The sequence below is a fragment of the Papio anubis genome, chromosome 1, assembly GCF_008728515.1.
Source record: "Papio anubis isolate 15944 chromosome 1, Panubis1.0, whole genome shotgun sequence".
NCBI lineage: Eukaryota > Metazoa > Chordata > Mammalia > Primates > Cercopithecidae > Papio > Papio anubis.
The window spans coordinates 134,675,531-134,688,875 of record NC_044976.1 but is presented as its reverse complement, the minus strand read 5'-3'; the positions used below and the strand labels follow the sequence as shown (position 1 = coordinate 134,688,875).

General features: G+C 33.9%; 1 protein-coding gene across 20 annotated transcripts in view; it reads right to left on the bottom strand.

Moving 5' to 3' along the window:
• The window catches only part of CDC42BPA (CDC42 binding protein kinase alpha), a 324,270-nt gene that overhangs the window by 194,516 nt on the left and 116,409 nt on the right, over positions 1-13,345 (bottom strand). For all 20 annotated transcript variants that reach the window (XM_031655209.1, XM_021926575.2, XM_031655222.1 and 17 more), the window contains exons 4-5: positions 12,311-12,406; positions 6,522-6,670 (exon numbers count right to left, since the gene is read on the bottom strand). In XM_031655209.1, the coding sequence (XP_031511069.1) occupies positions 6,522-6,670; positions 12,311-12,406 (245 nt within the window). The remainder of the gene's footprint in view (positions 1-6,521; positions 6,671-12,310; positions 12,407-13,345) is intronic.

Sequence of the window (13,345 nt, the reverse complement as noted above, 5' to 3'; positions counted from 1 at the left end):
AAAAAGAGCTCAAAGCTGTCTGAGCTATGTGAGGCATGCAAAATTTATTAGGCAAAAGCTTGGCCATCCTCAAGCTTTGGGCTCAAAGTCTATACTTATTTTCTAATCTTGTTATTTAAGGTTAACAACATGTCTGCCTTTCAACAAAAAATTACAAGGCATACTAAAAATGGGACAAAGAGACTGGACAGACATCAAAATGATAGTCAGATATGGCAACAATGTTGCAATTATCAGACCAGGAATTTTAAAAACTATTATTGATATGTTAAAGACTTTATGGTTAAAGTACGCAACACGCAAGAACAGATAAATAAGATGGAAAGTCTAAGAAAGAATCAGAATTGTTAGAGATCAAAAACACTGTAACATAAATAAATAATACTTTTGATGAGCTCGTTAGTATACCAGACACCACTTAGGAAAGAATCTCTGAGCTTGAGAATATAATAGAAACTTCAAAACGAAAAAAGCAAAGACTGGGAGAAAAAAAAAAAACAAACAGAACAGAATATCCAAGAACTGTGGGATTACAACAAAAGGTATAAGTTAAATGCAATGGGAATACTAGAAGGAAAGGGAATGAAGCAATAATGTCTGAGAATTTCCCAAAATTTTCCTACCTGAAACCACAGAGTCAGGAAATTCAAAAAGTATCAAGCAGGATAAATGCAACCCCCCACCCCCACAAAAAAAACTAACTATACCTAGGTACACCATTTTCAAACTACAGAATACAAAAAATAAATAAATAAATAAATCCTGAAAGAAGCCAGAGGCAAAAAACAACTTACGTATAGAGGAACAAAGAAAACAATTATATCTGATTCCTTAGAAACCATGCAAGTAAGAAGAGAGTGAAGTGAAGTATTTAAAAGAAGAAGAAGAAAAAAAAACACCTCACCAACCTATGATTTCATTTGCTGCAAAATTACCCTTCAAAAGTGAAAGAGAAATACTTTCTCAGACAAAAACAAAAATTGAGGGAATTTGTTGCCAGGAAAACTACTTTTCAGGAAAAATTTAAAAGTTCTTCAAAAAGAAGAAAAATGATATAAATCAGAAACAGAACTATGTAAAGAGAGGACCAGCATCAGAGAATGAATAAGTGAAGGCAAAATAAAAACTTTTATCTTTTATTTTTAATTAATCTAAAAGATAACAGGTTGTTCAAAAGAATGGCAACGATGTATTCAAATATGAATTCTTACTTATGCATGAAATAAATGACAGCAATGATACAAGGGACAAGAGCGAGGAATCAGGATTACTCTGTTATTACAAGGTACTTCACTATCCATGAAGCAGCACCATATTATTTCAAAGTGGGCTGACATTAGTTATAAATTTATATTGCAAACTCTAGGGTAACCATTAAGAAAAGTTAAAAAATAGAAGTATAATTGAAATGCTAAAAAGAGAGAGGAAAAAAAAAGCAATCATATAAAATGCAGCTTCATTCACAATTGCCAAAACTTAGAAGCAACCAAGATGTCCTTAAGTAGGTAAATGGATAAACTGTGGTACATGCAGACAATAGAATGTTACTCACTAAAAAGCAATGAGCTGTCACACCTTAAATATTGCTAAGCAAGAGAAGCCGATCTGAAAAGGCTATAAACTGCATGATTCCAACTACATGATATTCCAGAAAAGGCAAACCTATGAGACAGCAAAAAGATCAGTCATGTCCTGGGGTTAGCAGGTAGGGAGGAATAAAGAGGTGAAACACAGAACATTTTTAGGGCATTACAATTATTCCACATAATACTATTATGGTGGATACATGTTGTTCTGCATTTGTCAAAGCCCATAGAATGTACAACACCAACAGAGAACACGAATGTAAACATGTAAACTATGGACTTAGGTGATAATGAAGGGTCATCGATGTTAACAAATGTGCCACACTCTGGTAAGGCATGTTGATAGTGGGGGAGGCTGTGCATGTGTGTGTGGTGGGCGGGAGGAGGTCTAAGGGGAACTCTATACTTTCCACTCAATTTTTCTATGATCCTAAAACTGCTGTAAATAAAAAAGTTTATTAATTTAAAAAGTATATATGAAAGTGTATTCACTTAGAAATTGAGCTCTGATTCCTACCCCATCCATCCCATTTTTTCTCTCCACCCTAGTCTCTTTAGGCAACCATTTTTACAACTGCCAGTGCATTCTAGCAGTTGTAAAACTTTCCTTAGGAAATGCAAGCAAATTTAGAAATATATGCTTATATCCCCGCATTTCTTAAATAAAATTTAGCACACACAAAAGCTTATGAAAAATGCTGCCCAAAGAAAGGAAGGGAAAATCAGAAATGAAAACTAAGGAAGTATAAGAAATATTCTCAATAGACCTAGACAGAAAAATGTATTTAGAATTATAGAACTGAAGGATGAAACTATTTTATTTATAACAATTTTAATGCCTCAAATTTATAATTCAAAAAGATGTTTCCCTAATTGCAATGGCATATTTTCTATACTGTCAAAACATTTTCATATACACATTTCATCTCACCTTCCCAATACCCTGGCAAAACAAGCAGAGTAAACGTCATTTATTATCCTCCTTTAACAGATGGAGAATCTGATAGGTGATGGAATTAAATCTTCTGATTCCTAGTCCACTGCTTTTTGACTACTCAATGTCATTAGAAAATATTTTACTTTAATTATTCCTACCATTTACTACTTTCCATTGCTCCTGTTAAACCTTTGTGCAAATTTTTCATATGCAAGTTTTTGTGCTGAGAGAAGACAAACACACTTTTATAAGTCTAGAAATAAATTTCCTTAAAAAGAACACAAGAAAAAGTAGAGTATTTCCTTCCTTAAATACATGAGTCTCACTATTCCCTTTTTGTATTCTCCACTTCCCTATATTTTAAGTTCATGAATTATAAAACATTAGGAAATTTGATAAATTTCATAAAACTCTAAGACATGAAGACATGAAGTTTACCACAAAATAACTTAACATTTCATTGCCTAAAATTCATTGTAGTTTATTAGCTACCAAGATACAGAGTCTGTAACATTCAAGAGTTCCATAAGAACCAAAATCTGTCTTTACAAATTAATCTCCTACTAAACTCAACATGCACTCTTTTCTCTAGCCAAACTAGTCTATTAAGTATTTTCCAAAACTACCATTTGCCTGCTTATGTGCTTTTCTCCTACCATTCACTTATCTTGAATGCCTTCCTATCTGCCTACATACAGTCTTCTCATTCTTCAAAGCCCCACCATTAAAGTCTTCTATGAAAAACACGATGTTGTACAAAGAACATAAATCTGGTAACAAGCCTAACTTAGATTTTAATCTAGGCTATGCTACTTACTAACTAATGTCTCTGAAGCTGGGTTTCCTCATCTATAAAATGGGGCAACACCCATTTTAGATGACATCTAAATCACAGAATTTGTGTTGGAATACAGTGAATAGCACAAAGAGTTAAAAAAAAAAAAAAGGACTAGAACTGATCGTTAGAAATAAACTTATTACTCATTTCTTGAGCTCACTGTAACTTGCTTGTATAACTCATTTAGTAATCCACAGTCTGGACTCACTCTGTCAGTTTGGCCCTAAATGATTATTTAACTTGTGGCATTTTAAGTTTTATTTCTCTCTCAGGTTTTGTGTCTCCAAACAACTGAAACCTTTTCAAAAGCCACAACTATATGCTATACCTACTTACTTACAATTCCACATAGTTTTAGCATGTTACTTATAAAAGAGGACTCAAAAAATATTTCCTCAGTAAAGCATTTGCTGAAAATAATCTATCCAGAAAATGAGAAAAACATTTTAAGAAGAGCATTAACACAATGGAGCATCCACGGAAAGGTAAAAGGAAAGAAAAGGAGGGAGGGAGAAGAGGTGTGGGAATGGGCAGAGTGTGTGGCGTGGGGTTAAGACAAGGAAGATAGGAAGTGTATTCAGATTGTGATAACAGAGAAACTAGAGATGTTCAGATGTTTAACCTAAAGAAGACTTCAGAAAGCATGATAAATAGAAGAGACATAAATTATATGTGACTCTAAAAGCAAAACTAGGACCAATGACTAAAATAAAAAGAAATTCAAGGCCGGGAGTGGTGGCTCATGCCTGTAATCCCAGCACGTTTGGAGGCTGAGGCGGGCAGATCACCTGAGGTAGGGAGTTCAAGACCAACCTGACCAACATAGAGAAAACCCGTCTCTACGGGTTTTCTAAAAGTACAAAAAATTAGCCAGGCTTCATGGTGCATGTAATCCCAGCTACTCGGGAGGCTGAGGCAGGAGAATTGCTTTAACCCAGGAGGCGAATGTTGTGCTGAGCCAAGATTGCACCAGGGCACTCCAGCTTGGGCAACAAGAATGAAACTCTGTCTCAAAAAAAATAAAGAAAAGAAATTCAGCTTAATATAAAATAAAATTTTATAATATTAGAGCTGCCCAACCATGGAATAAATATGATTCATTTAAAAGTACCTTGTAAAATTAAATGTACTTAAGCATAGCTCAAGGTTGAAATGGTTTTCAGTCCAAAAAACAGTATCTCTAACAAGCCTGGCAGAATGAAAGATATTACAAATACCTCATATTTACTTTCATCAATCGAGGCCTATAATTTTCAGAAGTAGTTATTCTTTGTCAAGAATTACATATAAACTGGGTAAAGTCTCTCAATTCCACAAGCCTAAGACTCTATGTTTTGTAACATTCTTCAAATATTCAACGAAATAGTATTTTCTGTAAGTATTTTTAAATGATAGTCCTCAGCTAGGATTTTGGATTACTGTTTAAACCACAAAATAGCATTTTGGTTTCTCATTCTATAAGTGACTCTTGAGACCACAATACCATCTTTAAAGCTGTACTGTGGCCAGGAGTGGTAGCTCATGCCTCTAATCCCAACACTTTGGGAAGCTGAGGTGGCAGGATCACTTGAGTCCAGGAGTTCAAGACCAGCCTGAGCAACACAGTGAGACCCCCATCTCTACAAAAATTTAAATTAAAAAAAAACAAAAACAAAAACAAAAACTGCATTGTCCTTTACAATTTTCAAAGCATTTCCATATCTTTATTTTCAATGAAAACTATGGAGAATCAGATACCCACAGAGAAAAGCACATGAATAGGCAAGAGCCAAACAGAGATATGATAAAATATAAATTGTTTAATTATTCTTCCTTTAATAATGTCTTAGAACTTCAATACTAATTAAATAAAACAGCGATTAAGACACCCACATCTTAAAAAGCAAACACCGAAACAGAAACATTCTATTCCTGCCACATTCATGATGTTCTCTAAGATCACTCTCACCACCCAAAACTTAAAAGAAACAGTCACTGCTGTCTTAGAGCATAGTTCTCGGAGTGTGGTCACTATACCAGCAGCAGCATCACCACCTGGAAACTTGTTAGAGATGGCAATTCCCCAGCCCCACCCAACCTACTGAATCAGCACTTCTGCAGCTGACTCAACAATCTGGGTTTCAACCAGGCTTCCTCCACAGGATTCAGATGCATGCCAAAGTTTGAAAAGCACTCTTAGAAAATGGTTTAGTTTATTTCTAACTTGGCAGTATCCCTTTATCTACTTCTCCTCAGCACCTTTCTCTTTCTCACATTTTGCACTATCCAAAGATACTCTCATTTGAATGATTAATTCACCAACAATGTTCTGCTCTTTCCTACTTTCCTCTTAAAATGTGAGGGTACCTTTTCAATCATCCCATATATCCTTAATTTATTTCTTACTTTTTGTGTGTCCTTCCAAATTCATGTTGGTATTTTTAAATTTTTTAAATGTAAATTATTAAGTTTATAATAAATTACTCCATGAACATCAAAATTATCACTTTCATACAAAAAATCTCTTTTGACACATACAATCCTTGAAAGTATTTTCTTGAGAAACGTAAAATATATAATACAGGATTTATTTAGCAAATGAAGCTATGACTTATGGTCTAGAATTCCAGCTAATTTAAATATATAAGACTCAACTATAAGAAAACTGACCAATACATACTCCTTTTGAGATGGAATTCTTATGTACATTTAAACAAGAGCAGTTTTTAAAGAAGTGGTTTCTAGAAATGCTGACTGGAAGTGAGAACTTTTTTTTAAAACAGATTTAGGGGGTACAAGTGCAGTTTTGCTACATGGATATATTGTGTAGTTGTGAGGTATGCAATATAGCGTACCCATCACTTGATAGTGTACCCTGTACCCATAGGCAATTTCTCATCCCTCACCTCCTCCCACCTTTCCTAGTCTCTAATGTCTACTATTCTAGCAGTGAGAACTTTTAGATCCTATACACGTACATGCATGTATAAGCAGGCACATCGGTTCTGTAATGCTGACAAATAACAACAAAGCAAAACAACCAAAATCATCTGAAAATAATTTTTTTTGGTTGACGATAAATGTACCCAAGACCATAATTCATAAATCTGCAAGAAATAGACCTTTGTTGCTAGATATTACATAGTAACTCACAGTCAGGTACAATGAAGGACTGTCTTACCTGTGTACATAATGTAGCTGATGAACTGAGTCAATTGCTATCACCATCTCAGCCAAGTAAAATCGAGCCATATCTTCAGGCAATCTATCTTCAAATTTGCTGAGTAAAGTAAGCAAATCACCACCAACATAATAATCCATAACCAGGTACTGTGAATGAAAAAATAAAATGTACTCAGTAAACTAATAAGGGTGAAAGATTAATATACTGTATCCCAAGGTCAAACAGGACTGGGTCAAATATTTATGCAGTTAATTACATATGCAGCTAATTAACAAGAAACTGTGTAAGATGATGATGATCAGCAGTCATTACAAAACTTCTAAATTTCATACAGCAGTAAAACAAAATTTTTAAAGACTGGGGCAGAGAACAACACAGGGTTACCATTCTTCTTGCTGTATTTTGCAAAGAGATAATATCATCATTATTATCATCTTCCAACAATGGAACACAGCTTTCCAAGATTTTAGAATAACGAACATTTGAATCCAGCCCCCCTCAAAAAAAAAAAAACAATAAAAGAAAAAATTCGAATACAGGATCGTCCCTACATTGAAAGAAATTAGTATTCATCATCATTATGTTTTCCTTATTTTACCTTGGATCAGTAAGAACTTTATTAGAACCAGCATCAGTCTATAGATCAGCATTTAGAAACCACTACTATGTAGAATATAGTAATTCTCACCATATGTTTCTCTTCCCATTTCTAATACTATAAATATCAGAATGAGCTTTTCTCAGGTGTATATAATAAACAGATGCCAATTGATTTTAGATATGGATGCTTATGGGTATGTATGTGGGTGTGCCAAAAAAGAAACGATGAGGATAGTACATCAAACTGTTCACTGGGATTCTCTAGGTTGTTAGATTACACCTGATGTTATAACTTTATGTTCTACATTGCTTTATAAACATGTATTACATACACATGTGTATTTGTGTGTATATTATATATTATTTTTAAGTGAGGGAGAAAACTAGGCATAGTGGAAAAATGGGTATTGTAGTCACAGAAACCTATATTCAAATACTGACTCCATGTTGTAAGTGGAAGTTGAAAAATTAATCTCTGTGACATTTCATTATTATATATAGACATATCATAAGTATAATAATGATAATGTAGCACTTAGCATGAAGGCTAGTGAGTATAAGACACGTGAAGGTCATTAATAATGCCTTGAAATTAAGGTTTTATTACAGAATAAAGATATTGTTTCAGGGATATTACTGACTTGACATTAAGATTTAAAGAGTCTTGAAAAAATTCAAATTCCTTTTATTACTGTATGTTAAAATTATAAACATAGTAAATGTGTGTTAAACCAAAGAAACTAATTTCACATATTTAAAGTCTTGAAAATTAGGGAAGCAGAATGTATTTAAAATCCTGGTCTTGGTCTACTTGCTGTATTTACTAGGCCCAACGTTTTTGTTTGTTTGTTTTGAGACAGTCTTGCTCTGTCGCCAGGCTGCAGTGCAGTGGCACGATCTTGGCTCACTGCAACCCCCGACTCCTGGATTCAAGTGATTCTCATGCCTCAGCCTCCCAAGTAGCTGGGATTACAGGCATGCGCCACCATACCCAACTAATTTTTGTATTTTTAGTAGAGACTGGGTTTCACCATGTTGGCCAGGATGGTCTTGATCTCCTGACCTTGTGATCTGCCCACCTCGGCCTCCCAAAGTGCTGGGATTACAGGCGTGAGCCACCATGCTGGGCTGGCCTAACGTTGAACTGACCCTATCCTGACAATTTACTTTTGATTAAAGTGTGAAGACTATTTTCTTATAGACAGAGTCTATAAGACTAAAAGTCTAAAATAACTAGATAATCCATTCTTTCTCCTCAATTCAAATGAAACGTCCCTTCATCATATTTTAAGATCCCAAATATACTCGTATGTGTTCCTAGATAATCTATTCTGCTATGGTTACCTATTCCTATATTATTATAATATCATATTGTTCAGATCGGTTAATTTTATAGTAAAATTGAATATCTGGTACTCCTAATCACAAACTACTTTGAAAATATTACCCAATGTAGCTAAGGCATCTTTAAATAAGTTTTTAAAAAACATACACTGAGAGGTAATATTCATAATAGGTCAAAGATATAATCCTAACATAAAGAGCCCCTACCAACTATTAAGAGAGGGACAAACGATCCAACAAAACTAGGTTAAGAATATTAACAGATAATTCACATAAGAGGCAACATGATCAGCCAATTAATACATGCTGAACTTCAATAGTCATTAGGGAAATGAAAGCCAAAGCAACAATCACTGATTTTAGGAATCACTGGTCGGATTACTAAAAAGACCATCACAGCTTTGGGGATTGTTTTCAGTCCAAGGAAAGAATGCTAAAACATCTGAAAACATGCAATAAACGAGTTATGTGTCCCAAAATGAGCATTTCAAGATATGATTCTAGAAGTCTTCCTAGGAATATCAGGAAACTCTTTTAATTCCCATGCTGCCATAACAAAGAGATTAACAGTTAATCTTTAGAGGCTCACCTTATAGTTATTCCTCCTTGCTTTCTTTTTGTTTACTATTAAAAAATACTTTTCTAAAAAAAGATACTTTTCTAATAATTTCTGTCTTCACAAATTGGATTCCTATAAAGAATTTAGAGTTCATATGAGTTACTGCAATTAATTTAAAATTCAAGTATCTTTCACCTTTTAAAAAAGTTACGTATGTCAATTCAAGGTATTTTCCTTTTTTTCCTCAACCATAAAATAACTAATCAGGAAATAATGAATAAGAAAGTACAGAAGGAACAAATTTCACTGGTTCATTATATTCTAGTGTTATGTAAGTGATAAAAATTTTATGTGTCAATGTTGACATAACTAAGCAGCTTTGTATTTAACGAGTTTTTTTAAAGAAAAAAATGATCTAATCACATATCTACCATTCATTAAATTATGTGCCTTTTTCTGAAACACACAAAAGGTCTACTTGCTATAACTACAAATTTTTTCATAAACTATAGTGGTAAACAGGTTAGAAATGAAAGTTATTTGCCACAGCTTTCTCAAACTGTATAACATTATAAATTATGTTCTTTACTTGGCAATTTAAAAGCTATCAGGGTTAAACATTACTTTGAAAAATAATTATATATAATAAAATTTCCTTTTATGGTATCTAAAATTAGCTTTGTCAACATTTTTTAATGATTTTATTTTCTAATATTGTAAAAATGTTCAAAAGGAAATCTTTGATGATAACCAAGACCTCTGACTCTTGAGATGAATATATGATGAAGGCTCCCCTAAACTAAAGAAACACTGGCAAGTTATAGGAGATTTGACTGCTACAGTGTTTCATTCTTCCTCCAGTTATGTCTTTAATTCTATTTTAGTAATTATTGAGTGGTATATACAGACTATTTTTCCCTGAGAAATGTCTTTGAAAAAGAAATGTTAACCCTAATGTCAAATACAAAAGAATGCAAATAAAACTAAATGAAAGGAGAGAGATAATTAACAGTTAAGGCTTTTTTTGCTATATAAAATTTGGTATTTGAGTAATTTACTTCTATTAATATATCTACAAAATTATATAACTATTTCTATATTTATACCAAAATGTAGAATTTTAAGCAATGCACAAATCTGCAGTGTTACATTTATCTAATACAGAATGCAATGTCATAGTGGATTTTATTCATTATTTGAAAACATTTTGAAAATTATCATGATACATTGCTATAATTTTTCTAGGCAAAGATGTGGGATATGTTTTAATCTGCTCTTGCAAATGTTGTTAACAAACCCATGCAGATTATATTTGCATGATACATTCACCCCTAAAATTTTGTATATTAAATAAAATTAAATCCAGTTAAAACATCATTACATTCAGTTCAACAACTATGCAACTAGCGCATACAAAACTCTTTATACTATGGCTTTTAAACAATTCTCACTATAACCCACAATAATATATATGGCTTATATGATAATTCAGTATATTATAAAATAAATGTGTCATGAGACTATATTCACTCTTACTACTTGTCATTAACTCTGTCATTTTCTATTCTATTTAATCTTCAAAAATGTTGCTTATGGTTGGGCATGGTGGCTCATGCCTGTAATCCACACACCTTAGGAGGTCAAGCTGAGAGGATCACTTGAAGCCAAGAGTTCAAGATGAGCCTGAGCAACAAACTGAGACCCCATTTTTACCAAAAAAAAAAAAAAAATTAAGTTAGTGGGGCACAGTGGCACACACCTGTAGTCCCAGTTACTCAAGAGACTGAGGTGGGAGGGTTGCTTGAGCCCAGGAGTCAGAGGCAGCAGTGAGCTCTAATTGGGCAACAGAGCAAGATCCAGCCTGGGCAACAGAGTAAGATCTTGTATCTTTAAAATTAAAAAAAAAAAGGAAAAGAAAAAAAAATGCTGCTTGTAACTGACTTAATTGATGTTATTACCCACTAATGGGTCACCATCTGCAGTTTAATAAAACATTATTATATTCTTATAAGCATGTAAGGGATATAAAAGACAAGTAATGACATTATTTGAACACCTAGATCTGGCCTGAAATCAGACAAACCCCATGAGTATTATAGAGTTGCATAAACCTTTATTTTTTTTTCCTTGTTTCCAGTGGGGTTGGAAAAACCTTTAATTTTAAATTATCTAAAGATGGTCCAGTCCATGTAACTTATTTAAATTTTTTTTTTTTTTTTTTTTTTTTTTGAGACTGAGTCTTGCTCTGTCACCCAGGCTGGAGTGCAGTGGCACGATCTTGGCTCACTGCAACCTCCACCTCCCGGGTTCACGCCATTCTCCTGCCTCAGCCTCCTGAGTAGTTGGGACTACAGGTGCCCGCCACCACGCCCGGCTAATTTTTTGTATTGTTTGTAGAGACGGGGTTTCACCATGTTAGCTAGGATGGTCTCAATCTCCCGACCTCATGATCCGCCCGCCTTGGCCTCCCAAAGTGCTGGGATTACAGGTGTAAGCCACTACATCTGGCCTATTTAAATGTTTTTTAAAGTTGTATCAAAAAAAATCAGAGATATATACACACGTGTTATGTAATAAAAATAATTTAAAAACGTAAAGTTAGAATGAGATGAGAAAGATTAATTTCAATGGGAAATTCTGGAAATGATTATTTTAAGATGAATTTGAGCACAATTTTAAAGTGCTAGCTGGATTTTAACAGAAGCAGGGGAAGAGGAATGGTACTGGTATTAAAGGTATCATGAAAAACTCCTGAAGGCCTTCTACAGAACTTAACTAATAGCAATTAAATGTTTGGATTTAGCTTCGACTTGCTTATTAAAAAGCATAAAAAATTCCAATGAAAAGGTATCAAATTTCCAGGGAGAAAAAAAAACACCACATATCAAGTGAACAACTTACCCTATGTGAAATGCTGTTAATTTTCTTTTTTTTTTAATTATACTTTTAAGTTCTAGGGTACATGTGCACAACGTGCAGGTTTGTTACATATGTATACATGTGCCATGCTGGTGTGGTGCACCCATTAACTTGTCATTTACATTACGTATATCTCCTAATGCTATCCCTGCCCCCTCCCCTCGCCCCCGACAGGCCCCAGTGTGTGATGTTCCCCTTCCTGTATCCAAGTGTTCTCACTGTTCAGTTCCCACCTATGAGTGAGAACATGTGGTGTTTGGTTTTTTATATAAAACCTACATTTAAACGATGTTTACATAAAAATAATTCTAATTCTTCCAACAAAAAAATAGTAAGTATACAGAAATACAAAAATGATTCTTACTAAGTTATTGTCATCCTGGAAAGCATAGTGCAAGGTTGTAATCCATTTATTGTCTCCATTCACTAATACATCCCTTTCTTCACGAAAACATGCTGTCTGAAATGCAAAAAGAAAAATTTTAGAGTATACTTTATGTAAAACTAGGAAATATACAAAGAATTACTATGTTTATTATATTATTTCTGTTATGGAAAAGGAATACACCTGATATTATAAGACATTTCAATAACACAAGTTTCAAACCACCCTCAGAAACTGGGCTACTGGAATAGTAACTTTTAAAAATATATTTTACATTAAAAAACACTTTTATAGTTCAAAATAATCAGAAAAACACACAGAATAATTTAAGAACCATGGACCAACCCATCATCCAGATAATATAAATGTCTACATTTTGTCATATTTACTTCTGATCTTTTTAAAGAAATAACATGTAAATTGTAGCCTTCCTACTCCAAACTGCGAACCCATTCTCTTCCCTTTCTCCCGTTGTAATAATAATTTGAAGTCATTGGATAGTCCACCAATTATATGACTTGATCACAAGTGTATGTCTATAAACAACAGATTTGTTTTATGTTTTGAAAATGTTCATGGGCCAGGTGCAGTGGCTCACGCCTGTAATCCCAGCACTCTGGGATGCCAAGGCGGGCAGACTGCTTGAGCTCAGGAGTTCAAGATCAGCCTGAGCAACATAGCGAAACCCTGTCTCTAAAAAAAATACAAAAATCAGCAGGGTGTGGTGGCATACACCTGTAATCCCAGCTACCCAGGAGGCTAAGGCAGGAGAATTGCTTGAACCCAGGAGGCACAGGTTGCAGTGGGCCAAGATAGTATCACTGCACTCCAACCTGGGTGACAGGGTGAGACTTTGTCTCAAAAAAAAGAAAGAAAAAGAAAATGAAAAAATTTATGTGAATGTTATAATTTTATCTATCCTTTTGCAATTTGACTTTTTTTTTTCTCTCAAGAATGACTGCTCTTCTTTTGACTGCTATGGCATACCATTGTTTGAATGCACTATAATTTATT